At 47.6% G+C, this 19,688-nt stretch overlaps 1 protein-coding gene across 4 annotated transcripts; it reads right to left on the bottom strand.

Moving 5' to 3' along the window:
- Window positions 1-56: 56 nt before the first annotated feature.
- Window positions 57-17,980, bottom strand: LOC120943091 (sulfotransferase 1C1-like). Of its 4 annotated transcripts, XM_040356198.1 has the most exons (10): window positions 17,631-17,702; window positions 14,631-14,760; window positions 13,645-13,791; window positions 8,540-8,712; window positions 7,917-8,030; window positions 6,913-7,010; window positions 4,759-4,885; window positions 2,396-2,490; window positions 2,136-2,316; window positions 57-362 (listed from the first exon to the last, which is right to left on the bottom strand). In XM_040356198.1, exons 4-10 carry the CDS (start codon window positions 8,709-8,711, stop codon window positions 250-252), a joined length of 900 nt encoding a protein of 299 aa, XP_040212132.1. In that variant the 5' UTR covers window position 8,712; window positions 13,645-13,791; window positions 14,631-14,760; window positions 17,631-17,702; the 3' UTR covers window positions 57-249. The 4 variants fall into 4 exon arrangements, with proteins under 4 accessions (XP_040212132.1, XP_040212131.1, XP_040212133.1 ...); XM_040356197.1 differs by lacking the exon at window positions 14,631-14,760 and having other exon boundaries at window positions 17,631-17,717; XM_040356199.1 differs by lacking the exon at window positions 14,631-14,760 and having other exon boundaries at window positions 13,645-13,732; window positions 17,631-17,680.
- Between the last annotated feature and the right edge of the window lie 1,708 nt (window positions 17,981-19,688).

Here is a 19,688-nt window from a genome sequence, read left to right as displayed (position 1 = left end):
TCGGAAGAAAATCCACTGTTTTGTTGTCAGAATGTCCGACCCGACCGTGTGCATTACAGACAGCTAAAAAAAATGGTGTCGGTGGGACCTAATCTAAAAGAGGCATAAAATGTTCATTGCTCAAGGAACCCAGAGCAACCTCCTGGAGGAACTCTAGGATTCCATAGAACTCGGGTTGAGAGACTCTGGTGTAGGTGTATGTTGATTGATATATAAAAGTATTTGTCTTTGATTTTGGTCCGTTTTATTTCACAGTTCCATACGGAATCTCAGTCCACTGCATGCCATCCTTTCTTCATATTCTTCATCGAATAAGATGTTCTGTGACACCAGGAAATGGTTTTTCCAGTCTCCAACCTTACCTGTGAGAAGAACAAAAGAGGGCTTATATAATAAAATGGTGTGAGAGTAGCAATGATGGGCCATAAGCCATGGTGAGCGTCTTAATTTAGCCTATATGAAGTTCAAACAATTACAGTGAAACCTCGGATTGCGAGTAACGCGGTTAACTAGCGTTTCGCAATACGAGCGCTCCTGACTTGGTTTGTCTCGCAAAACGAGCAGGATTCAAGCCACAGTGGTGTGCAGTACCGCATTTGGCCAGAGGTGCGGGGGCGCCGGAGCCGAGCGAAGCCGTTCGGAAAAACGTAGAAATACTCAGTTTCTAAGCCTTTCCGAGTTCAGCCGAGCTGTCCCCAAGCCTTTCCGAGTATTTCCAAGGCTATCCATGGCCCCCCCACCTCTGGCCACATGCGGTTTTGCATGCCATAGAAGTCAATGCGGAAAAAATTATTTTAGTTTCCATTGACTTCTATGGGGAAACTCGCTTTGATATGCGAGTGCTTTGGATTACAAGCATTCTCCTGGAACAAATTATGCTCGTAATCCGAGGTTCCACCGTATTGATGCTTGTTGAGTGGTTACCAGGGCCGATCCGCCCTATAGGCTCACTGTGTAAGCCGCTTAGGGCCCCACAAAGCTGCGGAGGGCCCCCCAAATTACTAGAGGCCCCGCCTGGTGAGAAGTCATTTTCGGCCCCTCACCCCGCTTCTCAACTCGCTGGCTGCATGGAAGAAGAGGTAAGAAGTCAGTACGCCCCGCTTTTCACTTTAATGTAAGATGTCATTTCCGACAGCAGAACACTCCCTCCCCCCCGCTTCTCAACTTTAATGTGACATGTAATTTTGCTTAGGGCCCCAGGGAGGTCAGGATCGGCACTGGTGGTTACTCCTGGTCAGAGATTTGGATTGCTTCCCTTCACAGTGCAGTGCAGAAACCTCAACACCCTACACCCTATTTCCCCGAAAGTAAGACATCCCCCGAAAATAAGACCTACTTACAGTTTTGCCTCTCGCTGAAATATAAGGCATCCCCCCCGAAAGTAAGATCTCCCCGATAATAGGGCCTTCCCCGAACATAAGGCCCCCCGATAATAAGGCCCCCTGAAGCTACCGTAACTTTGTACCCTGGACCGTAGCGGCGGGCGCCGCCCCGCAGCTCACTATTGGCCACAGCGCAGACGATACAGACAGGAAGTGCGTGGTCTCTTTTCATCAGAGAGCCTGCCCCGCCGCCAGGACAAGCTGCCGCCTGCTGCTCGCTCTGCCCAGGTCGACTCACATTTAGACAGTGAGTAGCGCGGAGCAGGAGTCGGGCACATTGTGTGGACACACAGGGGTGACTGAGGTAGGGGGGAAATGTCTGATAAAGAGGTGGGGGGATGTCTGGTGAAGGTGTCCACTGGCACAGGGGTGGGGAGATCACTTAAAATGACACAGGAGGATCCGAAGGGGTTACTAAAATGGAAATCCCCCCCTCTGATTCTCCTGTGTCATTTTGATCCCCCCCCCCCCCCCTTCGTATACAGGTAATAAATTTCCTTTTTTTGTTCAACAATAAATGTGTACCGTATTCTTCTTCATGGAAAAATAAGACATCCCCTGAAAATAAGACCTAGCGCATCTTTGGGAGCAAAAATTAATACAAGACACTGTCTTATTTTCGGGGGGAAACACGGTAGCAAAGACAAGCCTATCTTTTTTGGGATTCTTTCCATCTTTTGGCGACCACTTTTTCTGACACACCCAAGTGCCCTTGCATTAAACAGACCCCCAGGAAAGAAGTCAGGTAGGTACCTTTCCTCATGAAGGGTGAAATGGACTGGTCAATCAGTGAATTGGGGAGGACACTGAAATTCACCATAGGGTTCTTCTTCATTGACTCAAATGAAGTGTGTTGCAGAATCTTCTGTAGAACTTCTTCCGAAAGATCTTTCTCCAAGAAGGTCATGACCTTACGGATCTCCCTTTGTGGATCCTGCCCCAAAAATAACATGTTAAAAAAGTCTGAAACAAGAACCGGATATGGACATCCCACTTGGACATATCTGACTCACCTCTATCATGTCTTCGTAGAAGATGTAGAGGATCTGATGTCTGTCTTTGGCTTTCCACCATCCGATGACGTGGTCAAACCAACTTCCCCAAGACACTAAGAGCAGAGAGAACATGGTCACAACATTATGAAATACATTCATTTTCCCCAGATTCTGGACCTGTAGGGTCCTGTATAATAAAGAACATGGTGTATAAAGTTGTAGCAACCTCTGGGGGAATCTAGGATGGAAAAGGACCTGGGGATCCTAGTAGAGCTGCAAGATTCTGGTCAAAATGAGAATCGCGATTCTTTTGCTTAGACTAAAGATCACGATTCTCTCACGATTCTCAAGGCAGGGTGAGATTGAAGGCAGGGGGAGATTGGAGGCAGGGGGAGATTGGAGGCAGGGGGAGATTGGAGGCAGGGGGTGATTGAAGGCAGGGGGGTGATTGGAGGCAGGGGGTGATTGGAGGCAGGGGGAGATTGAAGGCAGGGGGAGATTGAAGGCAGGGGGAGATTGAAGGCAGGGGGAGATTGGAGGCAGGGGGGAGATTGGAGGCAGGGGGAGATTGGAGGCAGGGGGAGATTGGAGGCAGGGGGAGATTGGAGGCAGGGGGTGATTGGAGGCAGGGGGAGATTGAAGGCAGGGGGAGATTGGAGGCAGGGGGAGATTGGAGGCAGGGGGAGATTGAAGGAAGGGGGAGATTGAAGGCAGGGGGAGATTAAAGGCAGGGGGAGATTGGAGGCAGGGGGGTGATTGGAGGCAGGGGGTGATTGGAGGCAGGGGGTGATTGAAGGCAGGGGGAGATTGGAGGCAGGGGGAGATTGGAGGCAGGGGGAGATTGGAGGCAGGGGGAGATTGGAGGCAGGGGGTGATTGGAGGCAGGGGGAGATTGAAGGCAGGGGGAGATTGAAGGCAGGGGGAGATTGGAGGCAGGGGGAGATTGGAGGCAGGGGGAGATTGAAGGAAGGGGGAGATTGAAGGCAGGGGGAGATTGGAGGCAGGGGGTGATTGGAGGCAGGGGGTGATTGGAGGCAGGGGGTGATTGGAGGCAGGGGGTGATTGAAGTCAGGGGGAGATTGGAGGCAGGGGGAGATTGTGGCACCGCAGAGGGAAGTGAAGGCAGGGGGTGTTGGTGGCAGAGGGGGGTGACTAAATAATTTGCCCTTATTATATCGAAAATAACAAAAATATGTTTTCTTACCTTAAAATCTACTTTAAATCACATTGCTATTTGCCTAGCGTACTTGTCTGTAGCCTAAATACTGAAATTTGCACCTAAAAATGTAATTTAGTAACTTTTGTGAAATGCCAGTAAAAACGTGGCTGCGCCAGTAAATTTCGGGTGTCGTGCCAGTAAATTTTAATCCGGTAGGTTGGCAACACCAGAACGCGCACTTCCTTTGCCCGGGGGGGAGACCAAGATGCTACCCACTGAGCCATAGGGGGAGATTTACTAAAACTGGAGCACACAGAATCTAGTGCAGCCGTGCATAGTAAACAATCAGCTTATAGGGTCAGATTCAGTAAGAGTTAGGCCGGCGTATCTACTGATAACTCGGAATCTGCGCCGACCTAAGTTTAAGTGTATTCTCAAACAGAGATACACTTAAACCTATCTAAGATACGACGGCTTGCGCCGTCCTATCTTAGGGTGCAATATTTAGGCTGAACGCTAGGTGGCGCTTCCATTGCGGTCGGCGTAGACTATGTAAATCACTAGATACGCCTATTCACGAACGTACGTCCGCCCGTCACAGTAAAGATACGTAGTTTCCGTAAGAGATAGGCCGCCTAAAGATAAACATGCCCCCTAGGTGGCGTAGCCACTGTTAAGTATGGCCGTCGTTCCCGCGTCGAAATTTCATTTTTTTTTACGTCGTTTGCGTAAGTCATCCGTGAATAGGGATTTACGTCATTGACGTCCACGTCGAAACCAATAGGCCCGTGCGGCGTACTTTGCCGCAATGCACACTGGGATATGTAGGCGGACGGCGCATGCGCCGTTCCAAAAAAACGTCAATCACGTCAGGTCAACACAAATTAACATAGAACACGCCCCCTCAGCCTATTTTGAATTAGGCGCCCTTACGCCCGCTCGCTTTAGGCTACGCCGCCGTAACTTAGCAGGCAAGTACTTTGTGAATCATGTACTTGCCTCGCTAACTTACGGCGGCGTAGTGTAAACACGATACACTACGCCGCCGCAAAGTTAGGGCGGGCTATGTGAATCTAGCCCATAGGTTCTATTGTCAAAGTTTAATTGAGCAAGTTAAAGTTAGAAGCTGATTGGCTCCCATGCACAACAACACCAGATTCTGCCTTCTCTAGTTTTAGTAAATCCTCCACATAGTCCCATTAGAACAGTTAAGCACACTTACCATTTCCAGAAAGGAATACATTAAAGTAATTCTCAAAGGGCCCGGGGTCCGGTAATGTTTGGTCCGACTTCTGGAAGTAATAATAGGAGACCATGCAGTCTTTGGGATTCCTGGCCACGTAGACAATCTGAAGGAGCAGAATGCGTCATGGTTATTATTCATGCTACAGAACGACCATTTTGGTCTTTCTTTAACCACTTAACCCCCGGACCATATTGCTGGTCAAAGACCAGAGCACTTTTTGCGATTCGGCGATGCGTCGCTTTAACTGACAATTGCGCGGTCGTGCGACGTGGCTCCCAAACAAAATTGGCGTCCTTTTTTCCCCACAAATAGAGCTTTCTTTCGGTGGTATTTGATCACCTCTGCGTTTTTTAGTTTTTGCGCCATAAACAAAAATAGAGCAATAAACGTTTATTGATTGGTTTACGCAAACGTTATAGCGTTTACAAAATAGGGGGTAGTTTTATGGCATTTTTATCAATAATTTTTGCAAATATGTTTAAGCGCATTTATGTACTTTTAGGCACGTCAAGTGTTTGGGCTTTCATTCACTCCTTTAGTCAGAATATTTATTCTGGTTCAAGTGCTAAACACACCTAACGTTTTGGCGTGTTTAGACACATTTAATTGACATTTAGCTGACAATTGCGCTGTCGTGCGACGTGGCTCCCAAACAAAATTGGCGTCCTTTTTCCCCCACAAATAGAGCTTTCTTTTGGTGGTATTTAATCACCTCTGCGGTTTATATTTTTTGGGCTATAAACAAAAATAGAGCGACAATTTGGAAGAAAAAGCAATATTTTTTTTACTTTTTTGCTATAATAAATATCCCCAAAAAATATATCAGTTTAGGCCGATACGTATTCTTCTACATATTTTTGGTCAAAAAAAAACAACGCAATAAGCGTTTATTGATTGGTTTGCACAAAAGTTATAGCATCTACAAAATAGGGGATAGTTTTATGGCATCTTTATTAATATTTTTTTTTTTTTTACTAGTAATGGCGACGATCAGCGATTTTTATCATGACCGCGACATTTTGGCGGACACATCGCGCACTTTTGAAGCCATTTTGGGACCATTTTGATACCGTGATCAGTGATATAAGAATGGACTGATTACTGTAAAAAATTGCACTGGCAGTGAAGGAGTTAACCAGTAGGGGGGCGCTGAAGGGGTTAAGTGTGTCCTAGGGATGTGTTCTAACTGTAGGGGGGTGGGCTACGTGTGACAGGACCAGGGCTTTTTTTCAGCGGGAACGCAGTTCCGGCACCTCCTGGACTGACTGTGTATAATAGCAGGGGGTGCTGGGGTGTGCTGCAGGGTATTGATGCTCACTGCTGGGGATCTATTTTTGCATGGGGGGGGTCTATTGTTTCTGGTGGGGGACCTAATGTTGCTGGGTGGTCTTATGTTGCTGGAGGGTCAGTTGTTGCTGAAAGAGATCTACTCTTGGGGGAGGGGTCTATTGTTGATGGCAGCCAGATAGACTATTATTGCTGGCTGTGCGGAGATCTGTTGATGCTGCCGGGAGTCTTTTGTTGCTGGCGGGGAAATTTTGTTGTAGGTGGTCCATTGCTGTAAGGGGGGAATCTATTGCTGCTGGCTGCAGAGGATCTATTTTACTGCTTTTCTTTATATCATTACCAAATTCCATACAAATTACTTAGCACCACAAAATGATACTTGGTTCTATATTGTCTAAAAGGGGAGGTACTGGGAGGTGGGTAGGGGGCGGAGAAAAGGGGTGAATCGTAAAGGGGGAGTTCCTGCACCTATTGTCTGAGAAAAAAAGCCCTGGACAGGACACTGATCACCGCTCCCGATTACAGAGACCTGTGATCAGTGTCCTGTCACTAGGAAGACTGGGGAAATGCCTTGTTTACATCAACATTTTCCCGTTCCGTGAGACGATCACGGGTATGACCGCGGACATCGAGTCCACGGGACCTGCAGTCGGACTCACGGAGATCGCGGCGGACGCGTGCGCCCGCAATGCCGATTCTTAAAGGGGACGTACCTGTACGCCCATATGCCCAGCCGAGCCATTGTGCCGACGTATATAGTCGTGCGCTGGTTGGCAAGTGGTTAATAAGTATGAAAAAAAAAAGTGCCTGACTTGTACTGCAGTTTCTTGGCGCATCTCTCACCTTTGTATTCTTCTCCCAAAAAGATGGCGGCACGAGGTGTACTGACAAATGTGTTTTAAGCAGACGAGGAGATGGCATTGTATTAGCAAGCTCTAAAGCTGAAAAAAAAAAAAAAAACAAGGAAAATACAATGATGGACAATATGGGCCAGATTCACGAACGAGTTACGCTGGCGTATGTATTGATACGCCGCGTAATTTAAAAGTTGCGCCGTCGTATCTCTGCGCGGTATTCTGGGAACAAGATACGCCTGAAATATGGCTTCAGCCGACCGACGTAAGTCTTAGTACGCCGTCGTATCGAGGGTGCATATTTACGCTGGCCGCTAGGGGCGCTTCCGTAGATTTACGCATTGAATATGTAAATGAGCTAGATACGCCTATTCACGAATGTACTTGCGCCCGCTACGCCATTTACGTAAGGCTTATGTCCGGCGTAAAGTTACCCCTGCTATATGAGGCGTAGGTAATGCAAAGTATGGACGTCGGAACAAGCGTATCTTTTTACGTCGTTTACGTAAGTCGTACGTGAATGGGGCTGTGCGTAGGTTACGTTCACGTCACAGGCATTGAGCCGTCGTATATTATGGAGTAAATTTGGCGTGATACTGAGCATGCGCACGCATTTACGTGGGGTCACGATTCATTTCCACACAACACGCCCCCTATCAGCCTACTTTAAATTACGCGGGCTTACGCCGGCCCATTTACGCTACGCCGCCGCAACTTACGGAGTGAATACTGCACTTGCCTGTTTAAGTTGCGGCGGCGTAGCGTAAATAGGATACGCTACGCCCAACTAAAGATACGCCCAGGTACGTGAATCTGGGCCTATCTGTATACTAGGATAATGACAGAAAGTGCGACCAACATATCAATCATCGCGACCCCCCCACACTTCACATTGTATGAAAGGCCCATCCTACTTTACGTTAGAAAAAAATCTGGAAAATTTAAGTAGAAAGAAAAAAAGTTGACTTTTTCAAAGCTTTTAATATCACTTACATGTTTTCGCCATCTCTAGAAAGGGCACTTTGACAAAACATGGCGCTCTCAGGCTCTTCTCCACATCTCCTTCCTGAAGTATGAAGTCCATGATCTCCTGCATCCAGGTCGTACCTGCCAAGGAGGCACCATTATAAAACCTGGATTTCTTTTCATGAGTGCCGTCGGTTGTTTCCATAGCTGCCAACCACGCAGGAATACTATAGGTGGAAAGCTTTGGTGTGAGTGTTGAGGGCAGAGCTGTCTTAATGAGAGGGCACAACTGGGCACTGCCCAGGGGCCCCAGCTGCATGGGGGGGGGGGGCTGCGCTTTCCCCAAAGCAGCTGGTCCTTGAGCCCATGCTGCCCCAAAATTGTCTCCATTGTAGGGGCCCAGAGCATTACTTTGCCCAGTGGGCCATGATGCTATTAAGACTGCCCTGGTTGAGGGGCGTATCAATATATGCCAATGCGTTTCTTATCTTGATACTAGACCAGGAAATGCTTTGGCTTGCTGCGCTGGTCGGCAAGCCGTTAAAGCTTTTGTGACTGGATCCCAGCTTTAAAAAAATTGCCCTTGTCTTGACTTGTAATCTCCCGTACCTCTGAATCCTTTATTTTGCCAACATTCGTTATTCTCTCACCTGATTTGGGGTAAGAGGCCACCATTACGTCACCATCGCGAGCCTGAAAACTGTGTATCGCGTCCCATTCATTGCAAATGTCCTGGAGCATGGGGACACCTTCGATGTTGCCCATATCTGGTGATGAGTCGACCATTTCTTGGATAATTTTCTCTGTGACTTCTGGATCCATCCTAAGAAATAAAAAAAATTGAAATCACCATATTTGTAAAGAGTTAAAGGTGCCTTTTCAGCTGTCTTCATAAATGAGCTTCTATAGCAGCCTTTCTCAACCCTTCAAGCCTCAGAGGCACCACCCCCCCCCCCCCCACCCCGAAAAAAAAGATTTTAGAGCTTACAGTACAATAGCATGATCAGTAAGGCTGCATTCACACCTAAACTGTGTGAAAGCTTGAAAATGGGCAAAGCACCGGTTGGTGGTGTCACAAGTAGAGCGGTGCCACCAGGTGACATCACCAGGTGGCTCCACCCCTTACCAATTTAAAGCTGAGGTCCCACTTAAAAAAAAATATTAAAAGCCAGCAGCTACAAATACAGCAGCTCCTGACTTAATACATGAACACTTACCTGTCCATGGTGCCCGCGATGTCGGCAGCCGAAGCCGAGCAATCTCTTGGCTGCCCCCCCCCGCTGCCATCCTTGGTGAGGGAATCAGGAAATGAAGTGCTGCTGCTTCACTTTCCGGTTCTTCAGTGGTTCCCGCTGTGTTCTGGGAGCCGTGTGTCTCCCAGAAGACAGCGGGGGTACAGAGGAGGAACAAAAATTGTTTCTGGACAGCCGCACTCTGAACAAGTTGTAGCCGTTATTAAAAAAAGGACAGCACTACAAGTCACAGCAACGCTGACGCGTTTCGCACTGAAACTAGTGCTTAGTTAGTAGGTGCCGGAAGTGGCGTAGATCACTGCGGTGATCTATGCCAGGAAGTGGGAGCAAATACCTGTATTACACAGGCATCTGCTACCTCCTCCCCCCCTCCTCCCGTGGCCTTGGGCTACGTTACTCCCACTAAAACCAGTGATGGGACACTATTCCTCCCACTAAATCCAATGATGGGGCACAATTTCTCCCACTAAAACCAGTGATGGAGCACTATTCCTCCCACTAAAACCAGTGATGGGGGCACTATTCCTCCCACTAAAACCAATGATGGGACACTATTCCTCCCACTAAAACCAGTGAGGGAGCACTATTCCTCCCACTAAAACAAGCGATGGGGCACTATTTCTCCCACTAAAACCAGTGATGGGGCACTATTCCTACCACTAAAACCAGCCGAAAGTATGACTCCGTCCCCCGCGTCATTGGATTTGATTGACAGCAGCGAGAGCCAATGGCTATGCTGGGACTCCGTGGCGAGAAGGACAGCAGGGACACGCCCCCGGAAATTCGGGGCTCAGGTAAGTAAAAGGGGAGGGGGGTGCTGGGGGGCTGAACACTGCAAGGTGTTTTTTCACTCCAAACGCCTCTCCAAACTGCAGCCCGGGGGCCAGATGCGGCCCTTTGCTTGCCTTCACATGGCCCTTGGGGCACTTTTCCTTCCACTGATAAAAGACACTCTTCCTTCTACCGACACCAATAATGGGGCATAATTCCTACTACTGACACCAACAATGGGGCAGGGTTTCTCTCATTGATGCCAACGATATGACACTATTCCTCCCACCGGCACCAATGATGGGGCACTACCCCCCCCCCAAATACCAAAGATGCGTTGTTAACTTTCACTGACACCAGGACAATTTCTGCTCCCAATGGCCACAGTCCGGCCCCCCCTAAAGTCTGGAGGACAGTAAACTGACCCTTTGTTTAGAAAGTTTGGAGACCCCTGTGTAACGGACACATGCATGCTGCCGGGACAGTTATGATCTTCGTGCAGAGGGACTACAAGGAACTGCATGGCTTGTCACAAGTGGATGTACCGCATTGTATTCTGAGCTCAAAGGGTTAATTGGACAAGTTTCTTTTCATTGTTGAATGCTAATGTTCCCTTCGCATAGATAATAAACTCTCTTTTGTGTGCAGTTAAACAGCCCCCCTGTGAGGTGTCTGCTGATGGGGATTATGTGTGAGTGATAATTGTTTTAAAGGTTAATTGAATTCTATGTGCCTGGCCAGGAAATGTTAAGTGGGGTGAGGTGCCGAAGCGGCTAGAAACTGGCCAAGTGATTAATTCAAGGAGATGTCATTGTTCTTGTAACAGTTGTAACCAGATATAAGCAGGTGAAATATGCCAAATAAAGTCAGTCTACTTGACCCTTCAAACGTAGCACGTCTCGTTTCTTGGAAGGGCGTTCGATGGGATATACCGGCGGTACCTGCATATCGCAGCTTGCCAGGGAAAAGGACGTCTCAAACGGCTGAGACCCTCACACCAGTGGGTAGCCGTTACATTGGTTGGCAGCGGTGGGATGATCCTTTTATCCAAAGAGCAAGTGCTGAATGGAGTTGCAGTACGCCAGGCTGAAAAGATCCACACTAAAAGATCTATTGGAGAGTCGTGGTAGGAGCGCCAGCAACAGACCACGGAGAGAGCTGATAGCTGACCTGCTGGAGCTGGACGAAATGGATGGATCTATGGAAGGAACGGAGCCCCTTGCACCTGTCAGCAAAGAAGATGTAATTACTGGGATTGTACAGCGGAGATTATCCTTGTATCCAGAAACGTCTGCGGAACTAATCAACCAGCTGTTTCGGGAAGCAAGGGAAGAGATACAAACGAAGAGGGGACAAGAACTGGAACTGGTAAGAGCGAGACAGCCCATTACACCTGCAGTTCCTACCCCCCCACCTGCTGCTACAGGAAAGAAAATACCGTTCACTGCATTTAAAGCTTTTGTAGAAAGTGAGGAGGAAATCGATGGATATTTGGCGGACTTTGAGAGGCAGTGCTCACTACACCAGGTACCACCCGACCAATGGGTCACTATTTTGTCGGGGAAATTGTCGGGCAAAGCCAATGAAGCCTTTCGGGCTCTCGCTCCAGAGGATATTTTACAATATCAGCAAGTTAAAAAGGCGTTGCTAATCCGATATGCCGTAACGCCAGAAGCCTACCGCCGGCGCTTCCGGGAGTCCAAGAAGATGGCTGTGGACTCCCACATGGAATGGGCCAACCAGTTACAAAGGATGGCATCCCTTTGGGTCCAAGGGTGCAAGGCCAACACCGGGGAGGAAGTATTGCAGCTGTTCCTAATGGAACATTTCTTCCAAGACCTGGCCGCAGACATACAAGACTGGGTACGAGATCGCCGTCCCGCTAACTTAAACGAGGCGGCTCGGCTAGCAGATGAGTACGCGGAGACAAGGAAAGTAAGCCAGGGTACTATGCGGCTGGCTCAGAAGGTAGAACCGCGTACTCCAACCGTCACCCCACGCCCAGAGTTTTCGGCTCCAGTTCCACCACATCCTCAGGGGCCTAGCAACTACCCCCGGGATTCGCCTAGGGTGACGTGCCATCACTGCAGCGACACGGGACATATTGCTCGTTATTGCCCTTTGAGAGCTACAAATAACAATTGGAGACGCACAACACCCAACACAGAGGTCACTCCATCACGTCCCTCTGCGGCCCACTGCCTGGAGACCGAGGGGGGCCCGGAGGAATGTCTGGGAATTTGGTATGAGGCAGACCCAATACAAGCGGCCTCTCCGGATAACCGTCAGCATCACCGTCAGGAGGTACGGGTGAATGGACAAGTAGCACAAGGCTTAAGAGATTCCGGGACTACTATCACTCTGATTCAAAAACATCTGGTAAAGCCAGAGAACGTGTCCACTCGCACAGTTGCCGTCCGGGTCGCAGGGGGTGCTGTATTTCGCGTACCCACCACCCGGGTGCACTTAGACTGGGGAGCCGGGTCAGGAAAGACCACAGTTGGTATCATGGACAACCTACCTGCCGAGGTGGTGCTGGGCAACGACATTGGCCCTCTGACTTCGGCTTATTTACCTACACCTGCTGCTGCTTGTCCCGTGACCACCCGCGTTGCTGGAATCAACCCGCGTGCTGCTGAGAACCGGGTAAGACTACCTTCCCCGACATGTACTGTAGATCCGGCACAATATCACAGTCTAAAATGGGAATGTGACAAGTTGGCCAGTGAGAAATCAGAGATGCAACGACACTATGTCATGTACTATGAGATGTCCCGTGGCTTGAACATTGAAATGCACAAACAGGCGGAAATTGTCAAAAGATTAAATGGGATTTGCATCCAGGTGGTGCCGTATCTGTCCCAAGAGCATCAGCAACAGGTTTTGGGAGCCATTGAGAGAGCAAAGCAAGTGACTGTTCCAGAACTGAATTCCATTATTCACCTTCACCATCAGCTACCGACCTGGTAAGCCAATGGGAAGGCTGACGGACTGTCCAGGCAAACGGAACTTTTACCAGCAGACCGGACATCCCCAAGTTGATCCGAAAAGGATCAATCCGGGTCTGCCGGAGTGTTCCACAAAGGGGGAGTAGTGTAACGGACACATGCATGCTGCCGGGACAGTTATGATCTTCGTGCAGAGGGACTACAAGGAACTGCATGGCTTGTCACAAGTGGATGTACCGCATTGTATTCTGAGCTCAAAGGGTTAATTGGACAAGTTTCTTTTCATTGTTGAATGCTAATGTTCCCTTCGCATAGATAATGAACTCTCTTTTGTGTGCAGGTAAACAGCCCCCCTGTGAGGTGTCTGCTGATGGGGATTATGTGTGAGTGATAATTGTTTTAAAGGTTAATTGAATTCTATGTGCCTGGCGAGGAAATGTTAAGTGGGGTGAGGTGCCGAAGCGGCTAGAAACTGGCCAAGTGATTAATTCAAGGAGATGTCATTGTTCTTGTAACAGTTGTAACCAGATATAAGCAGGTGAAATATGCCAAATAAAGTCAGTCTACTTGACCCTTCAAACGTAGCACGTCTCGTTTCTTGGAAGGGCGTTCGATGGGATATACCGGCGGTACCTGCATATCGCAGCTTGCCAGGGAAAAGGACGTCTCAAACGGCTGAGACCCTCACACCAGTGGGTAGCCGTTACACCCTGCCTTAATGCATAGGAAAAAAACACGAAGGTTTACAACCCCTTTAACTATTATCCTATAGTGACCACTTACCTGTAATGAATGTCCCACACTATGCAGGCAACTGGATCTTGTTGCAATCTTCACTGCAGGGCTTCGCTGTCCTCTTCTAGTCTCTGAGCTAGTATTTGAAAGTTCAGCATACGGGGGGTTAAAGGCTTCCTGATACCGGCTGAGCGGCTGTAAAACAAAAAAGAAGCTCCCACTGATGACCTTTCCCCTTCACTTCCATTGGGAAACGTTCTTTAACCACCTCGATACCGGGCCAGTTCTGACAATTCTCTCATAGGCCCCGTACACACGACCAGTTTCCTCGGCAGAATTCAGCTTCCGACCGAGTTTCTGGCTGAATTCTGCCGAGAAACCCGGCCGTGTGTACAATTTCGCCGAGGAAGCCGACGAGGACCTCGGTGAGGAAATAGAGAACATGTTCTCTATTTCCTCGTTGTTCTATGGGAGCTCTCGGCCCGCCAAGCTCCTCGGCGGCTTCAGGGCTGAACTGGCCGAGGAACTCGATGTGTTTGGCACGTCGAGTTCCTCGGCCGTGTGTACGGGGCCATACGCTTCAATATCTGCATTTGTTTTTCTAGAAAATTACCGGCGCCCCCCTGCACCTCTGGCCAAACGCGGTACTGCACACCCCATTGGCTTGAATCCTGCTTGTTTTGTGAGACAACACTCGCAAACCGAGTCAAGATTAAAAGTTCCTCGTCTTTCAAAACGCTCGTAGTATCAATCATGCAATAATAACTATATGTGTCTATTTATCCTTTACTGTAACTTATAATATATATATATAACTATTGCATCTGTATTAAAATGCCTTGAAGTCACTTGTTTGCTAGTATATAAGACCAGAGTGTATATTAGGCATATGGCTATAATGCAACTTATAAAGACTGACACAATTGCTAGTTATAACATATTGTATTTATTTCCTTCAAAGTAGGAATATCACATTATAACACATATCTATGGCCTAGTAACAGTACTGGTTATAACAATGAAATATACTCAACACTTCCTCTCCTGCTTTGGCTGAGCTCACGATGTAAATAGAGAGAAGGCCTCGGCCTTGGCCACATGTCTTAGACCCAAGATGGCCACCAGGCTTCCATGAGGCTTTGGCCAGCCGAGATCCTTACTCACCTAGCGTCCAAGAGAACAGAGAGCACTGAGTTTCAGCCACACTCACTCATCACTCATTCAAAACTCCCTCCCATTTGCCTTTGCACCAATCACTGTTCATAGAGCAGCCCCTTTCTCCAGCTGGCTTGTAGAGTATGTTGACATAGTAATTCCCCTTTGTTTCCCCTTTGTTTGTGAAGATGCCTATCAGAGGCTTTCATAGACTAGAGCAGGGGTGAGGGCTGCAATGGGTTCATATATTGGACCCGGGGGCCGGACCAAGAGTAGATGGACGGTGTGTATGTGTGAATTAATATAAATTAAATCAAATGCAGCCACTGTGCCATGCCATCAAACGCAGCCACTGTGTCATGCCATCAAACGCAACCACTGTGCCATGCCATCAAACGCAACCACTGTGCCATGCCATCAAACGCAGCCACTGTGTCATGCCATCAAACGCAACCACTGTGCCATGCCATCAAATGCAGTCACTGTGTCATGCCATCAAACGCAGCCACTTTGCCATCAATTGCCACCACTATGCCATGCCATCAATTGTCACCACTGTGCCCATCAATTGTCACCACTGTGCCCATCAATTGTCACCACTGTGCCATCAATTGTCACAGCTGTGCCATCAATTGTTACCACTGTGCCCATCAATTGTAGCCACTGTGCCCCGCAATTGTAGCCACTGTGCCCCGCAATTGTAGCCACTGTGCCCCACAATTGTAGCCACTGTGCCCCGCAATTGTTGCCACTGTGCCCATCAATTGTAGCCACTGTGCCCATCAATTGTAGCCACTGTGCCCCGCAATTGTCGCCACAGTGCCCCACAACTGTAGCCACTGTGCCCCGCAATTGTTGCCACTGTGCCCCGCAATTGTAGCCACTGTGCCCCGCAATTGTAGCCACTGTGCCCTGCAATTGTCGGCCACTGTGCCCAGTAAAATGCCCCCCCACCCCTGGCACTTACCTTTCTGGGGTCAGCCGTGCGTCTACCGTCCCTGGATTTCCCTCGTTCAGTCCCTCGTCCTGCACTCGGTGACGCTTGAGCCAATCAGGTTACCGATTACCAGAATCAGATTACCTGATTGGCTGAGACGCCTGTCAGTCTTATCCAAGGAACGCACCGCCGGTACGTCCCGAGGATAAGCATTCAGGAAGCCGACTACAGCCTCGGGGCTGTACTCGGAAAGCCGCTGGCTCTGATAGGCACTTCCACACAGCCAACCAGCTGCCGTTATTCAGCTGGCTGGCGCTCAACATTGAATCCTGCTTGTTTTGTGAGACAACACTCGCAAACCGGCTCGGCTGACCTTGGAAAGGCTTTGTTTCTGAGATTTGCCGTGGTCAACTGAAATCGGCGACATTCGTCTCTGCTCGGCTGCAGGGCCCCCACCTCAGGCCAAACACGGTACTGCACACTGCTTTGGCCAGAATCCGGCTTGTTTTGTGAGACAACACTCGCAAACCGAGTTACGATTTTTAAAAATACAGCGCTCGTATTGCGAAATGCTCGTTAACCGCTTTACTCGCAATCCGAGGTTCCACTGTATATTCTCTCTGTCTTTATTTATTACAGGTACTCAGAGCTTTTTTTCTCAGAAAATAGGTGCAGGAACTCAAATACGACCCGTTCAGATTTCACAAACAGTAGAAGGGTCTTAAAGGGGCATTAAATACCAGAATTGCTTTACATACAGAGTGCAGAGTTCAGGGGGTTACAAAGCTGTCACTTGTAAACCCCATTAAAGTCTATGGGACTCGAACGTTTGAAATATAAAGTGCTAATTTTAAAGGCTAATATGCAAGTTATTGTCCTAAAAAGTGTTTCGGGGACCCGGGTCCTGGCCCTGGGGACATGTATCAATGCAAACAAAAAGTTTTAAAAACTGCAGTTTCTTCGGGAGCAGTGATTTTAAATTACTTTTTATCCTTCAGAAATGACACTTTGTGCAGGGACAGTTCTAAGCACGGGAAACAAGCGCTGCTTTACAGGCATATTTTACACACCCCCCTAGGTACGAAATTTAAAGGAATATTTCACTTTTATTGTTTCACTTTAAGCAGGGCTCAAAATTTCAAGTCCTGAGCTACTAGCCAAGCCTCAAGAGTTACTCGCCACCAGTTGCCCCACCTAATTCATACACTGCCCTGCGCCTAATTGCACCCGTAAACACGCCCTCGTAGATTATCTCATGGAATGACACTGTTAAATGTTTTATGCAGAATCAAGTTACAAAATTAAATATTACCAACAACAACTTTAACAAAATGGGACAGGGCACTGGGGTCAGACCAGAGGGACGGCGGAATTCAAATCGGTGGGTAGGTGGCGTGATTCATTTAAATGAAGCTCGTCCCCGCGCCGATTGAAGCGTGTGCTCCGTTTCGAAATTTCCCTCCGTGCTCGCAACAACGTAATTTTTTGAACTTAGACGTGACTTACGTCCATCCCTATTCACGGACGACTTACGCAAAAAAAAAAACAAATTCAAATTTCAACGCGGGAACGACAGCCATACTTTAACATGGCAAGTTTATCTATACGCCGCAAAATAGCAGCTTTAGCTATACACCGGAAAAAGCCGACTAGAGACGACGTAAGAGAATGCGCGCGCGTACGTTCGTGGATCGTCGGAAAAAGCTCATTTGCATACCCGACGCGGAAAACGACGTGAACTCCCCCCTGTGGACGCCGAAGTACTGCATCTACGATCCGAAGGCGTATGAAGCCGTACGCCTGTCGGATCGAACCCAGATGCCGTCGTATCTTGATTTGAGGATTCAAACTAAAGATACGACGCAGGAAATTTGAAAGTACGCCGGCGTATCAGTAGATACGCCGGCGTACTCCCTATAAGGATCTGGCCCTTTGAACCTACCTCAACGAAGAACTTCGTAAACCAGTAGCTGTTGAAACGTTGAATCCTTTGGTGTTGTACCGTATAACATCGAGCATAAAGTGCAAGGGTCAGACGTAAGCAGCATGCTACATAGATTGCAACAGTCAGGACGTGGGAGGAGGGCGGGGAAGAGCGAGCGAGAACAAGGAAGAGAGAGCAAGGACGTGGTAAGGGCAGAGGGAGACCGAGAGGGGGAGAGAAAGTAATAATGGGCAGGAGAAAGAACAAAAGACCATAGAGTAGTATGCTAAAATACATGATTTATTAAAAGCAGATATACAGTAAAATCCTGGATTGCGAGCATAATTCGTTCCAGAAACATGCTTGTAATCCAAAGCACTTGTATATCAAAGCATTTTTTTTACAGGATATAAAAAAAAGAGAGGCTCTCTAAGTGTAGCAATAAGTTGCTAAATGTTGGACCTTCATTAAATGTAACCAGATTGCTACACTTAGAGGCGCCTCTCTTCTCTTTTATACTCTGTTGTGACATGACGCTACTCTTATATCAAGACATCGCTTGTATATCAAGGCAAAATTTATTAAAACATTTTGCTCATCTTGCAAAACGCTCTCAAACTAAGTTACTCTCAAACCAAGGTTTTACTGTATTTACGAAAGTTAGAGTAACGCAGGCAATACACGCCGCGACAGGGATCAGCAGCGCCGGGTGTACAACATCATATGCACCTGGCCTCGCCCTGAGTGGTGGGGCTCCCCAACTGGATGATTTTTGCGCTGCTGATCTCTTATTATTTGGCGATCATTACAGTCTGGCACACTTGTGTAGAAAGGTCCCGGGCCTCTTTAGGCCAAATAGTTACCTCCAGAGTTAGGGACATCCTTCTGTGTAGCAATCAACCAGGACAACTTTCTCTTGTTGTACACGCTCACCAATGCCAGGGACCAGGCGGGCCACATTTATGTAAAAGCCAACAGAAACCAGACACTTTGGGACAGCAACTCCCATAAGTACAACAAACCTATGAGTTAAGGACACGTATCGGGTGGGCAGAACTTAGTATAACTTTATAATCTTATTGTCCTGATGGATATAAAGAGGGAAGAAAATTAGATTAAAAAAAAGAAAGAAGAGCAAGCATGGATGGAGAATGGATCCAGGACTGAAAGATGACTGGAGAAGGAAGGACCCATATAGGGATGACTCAGGACTGACTCCGACGGGGAGGGGCACACTAGCACAATGCATGAGGACATATTCTTATCCCATGAAGATCCATTGAGAGCCACTGCAGCCATTTTAACTTTGGTCACTTGCAAGTAGGAATTAGAGATTTTGGAATGGGTAATTATGCAATTTTTGATTTTATCTTGAATCTATTGTTGTTCACTAAAATGTTGAAATATTGATGTTGTTCTCTGAAGTACAAAGTATTGAATATCTTGTTATTTTGGTTCGTTCTCAGTAATCAATAACTGGTAGATTTTTCTAAAGAGTACATTTTTCATTATATTTTTATTTTTACATAGTTTAAATTTTATTGACAAAACAAACGTTCAATATATTTCACATTATTAACCACATACTTACCTGCAGTATAGTAACGGTTGGACATGTGAAATAGATGCTTTGTTTCATTGTCATTTATACAAAGTTATTGAAACCATATTGAGAACTTACCATGGCACAAATGTCAAGTATACTAAATGCCCAGTTTGGGGGTATGTTAATTGATTTTCAAGTTGTTCATGTAACGCAATTGATATTTTAATTTCATGTAAATATTCATATTTTTGTCAACCAATAAATTAGCTATTTTTTATGATCATACGTCTCCGTGAATAAGTTTCATATTATAGACTATTAGCTGGATTCAGAGACGCCGCCGCAACTTTAAGGGCGGCATAGCGTATCGTATTTACGCTACGCTGCCTTAAGTCAGAGAGGCAAGTACTGTATTCACAAAGTACTTGCCTCCTAACTTACAGCGGTGTAGCGTAAATGGGGCCGGCGTAAGCGCGCCTAATTCAAATTAGGATGAGGGGCGTGTTTTATGTTAATGGGGGGTGACCCGA

This window comes from Rana temporaria, chromosome 6 (genome assembly GCF_905171775.1).
Source record: "Rana temporaria chromosome 6, aRanTem1.1, whole genome shotgun sequence".
NCBI lineage: Eukaryota > Metazoa > Chordata > Amphibia > Anura > Ranidae > Rana > Rana temporaria.
The sequence above is the reverse complement of the archived record's forward strand: the minus strand, read 5'-3'. Positions and strand labels throughout refer to the sequence as shown.

Coding starts and splice junctions, on each gene's coding strand:
- LOC120943091 (XM_040356196.1), bottom strand. CDS start 17,707: ATGCTCGATGTTATACGGTACAACACCAAAGGATTCAACGTTTCAACA. Junction 2,491..4,758: donor TGTATTCCTTTCTGGAAATG/GTAAGTGTGCTT, acceptor CTCTGCTCTTAG/TGTCTTGGGGAAGTTGGTTT. Junction 363..2,135: donor TTCACCCTTCATGAGGAAAG/GTACCTACCTGA, acceptor TTCTTCTCACAG/GTAAGGTTGGAGACTGGAAA.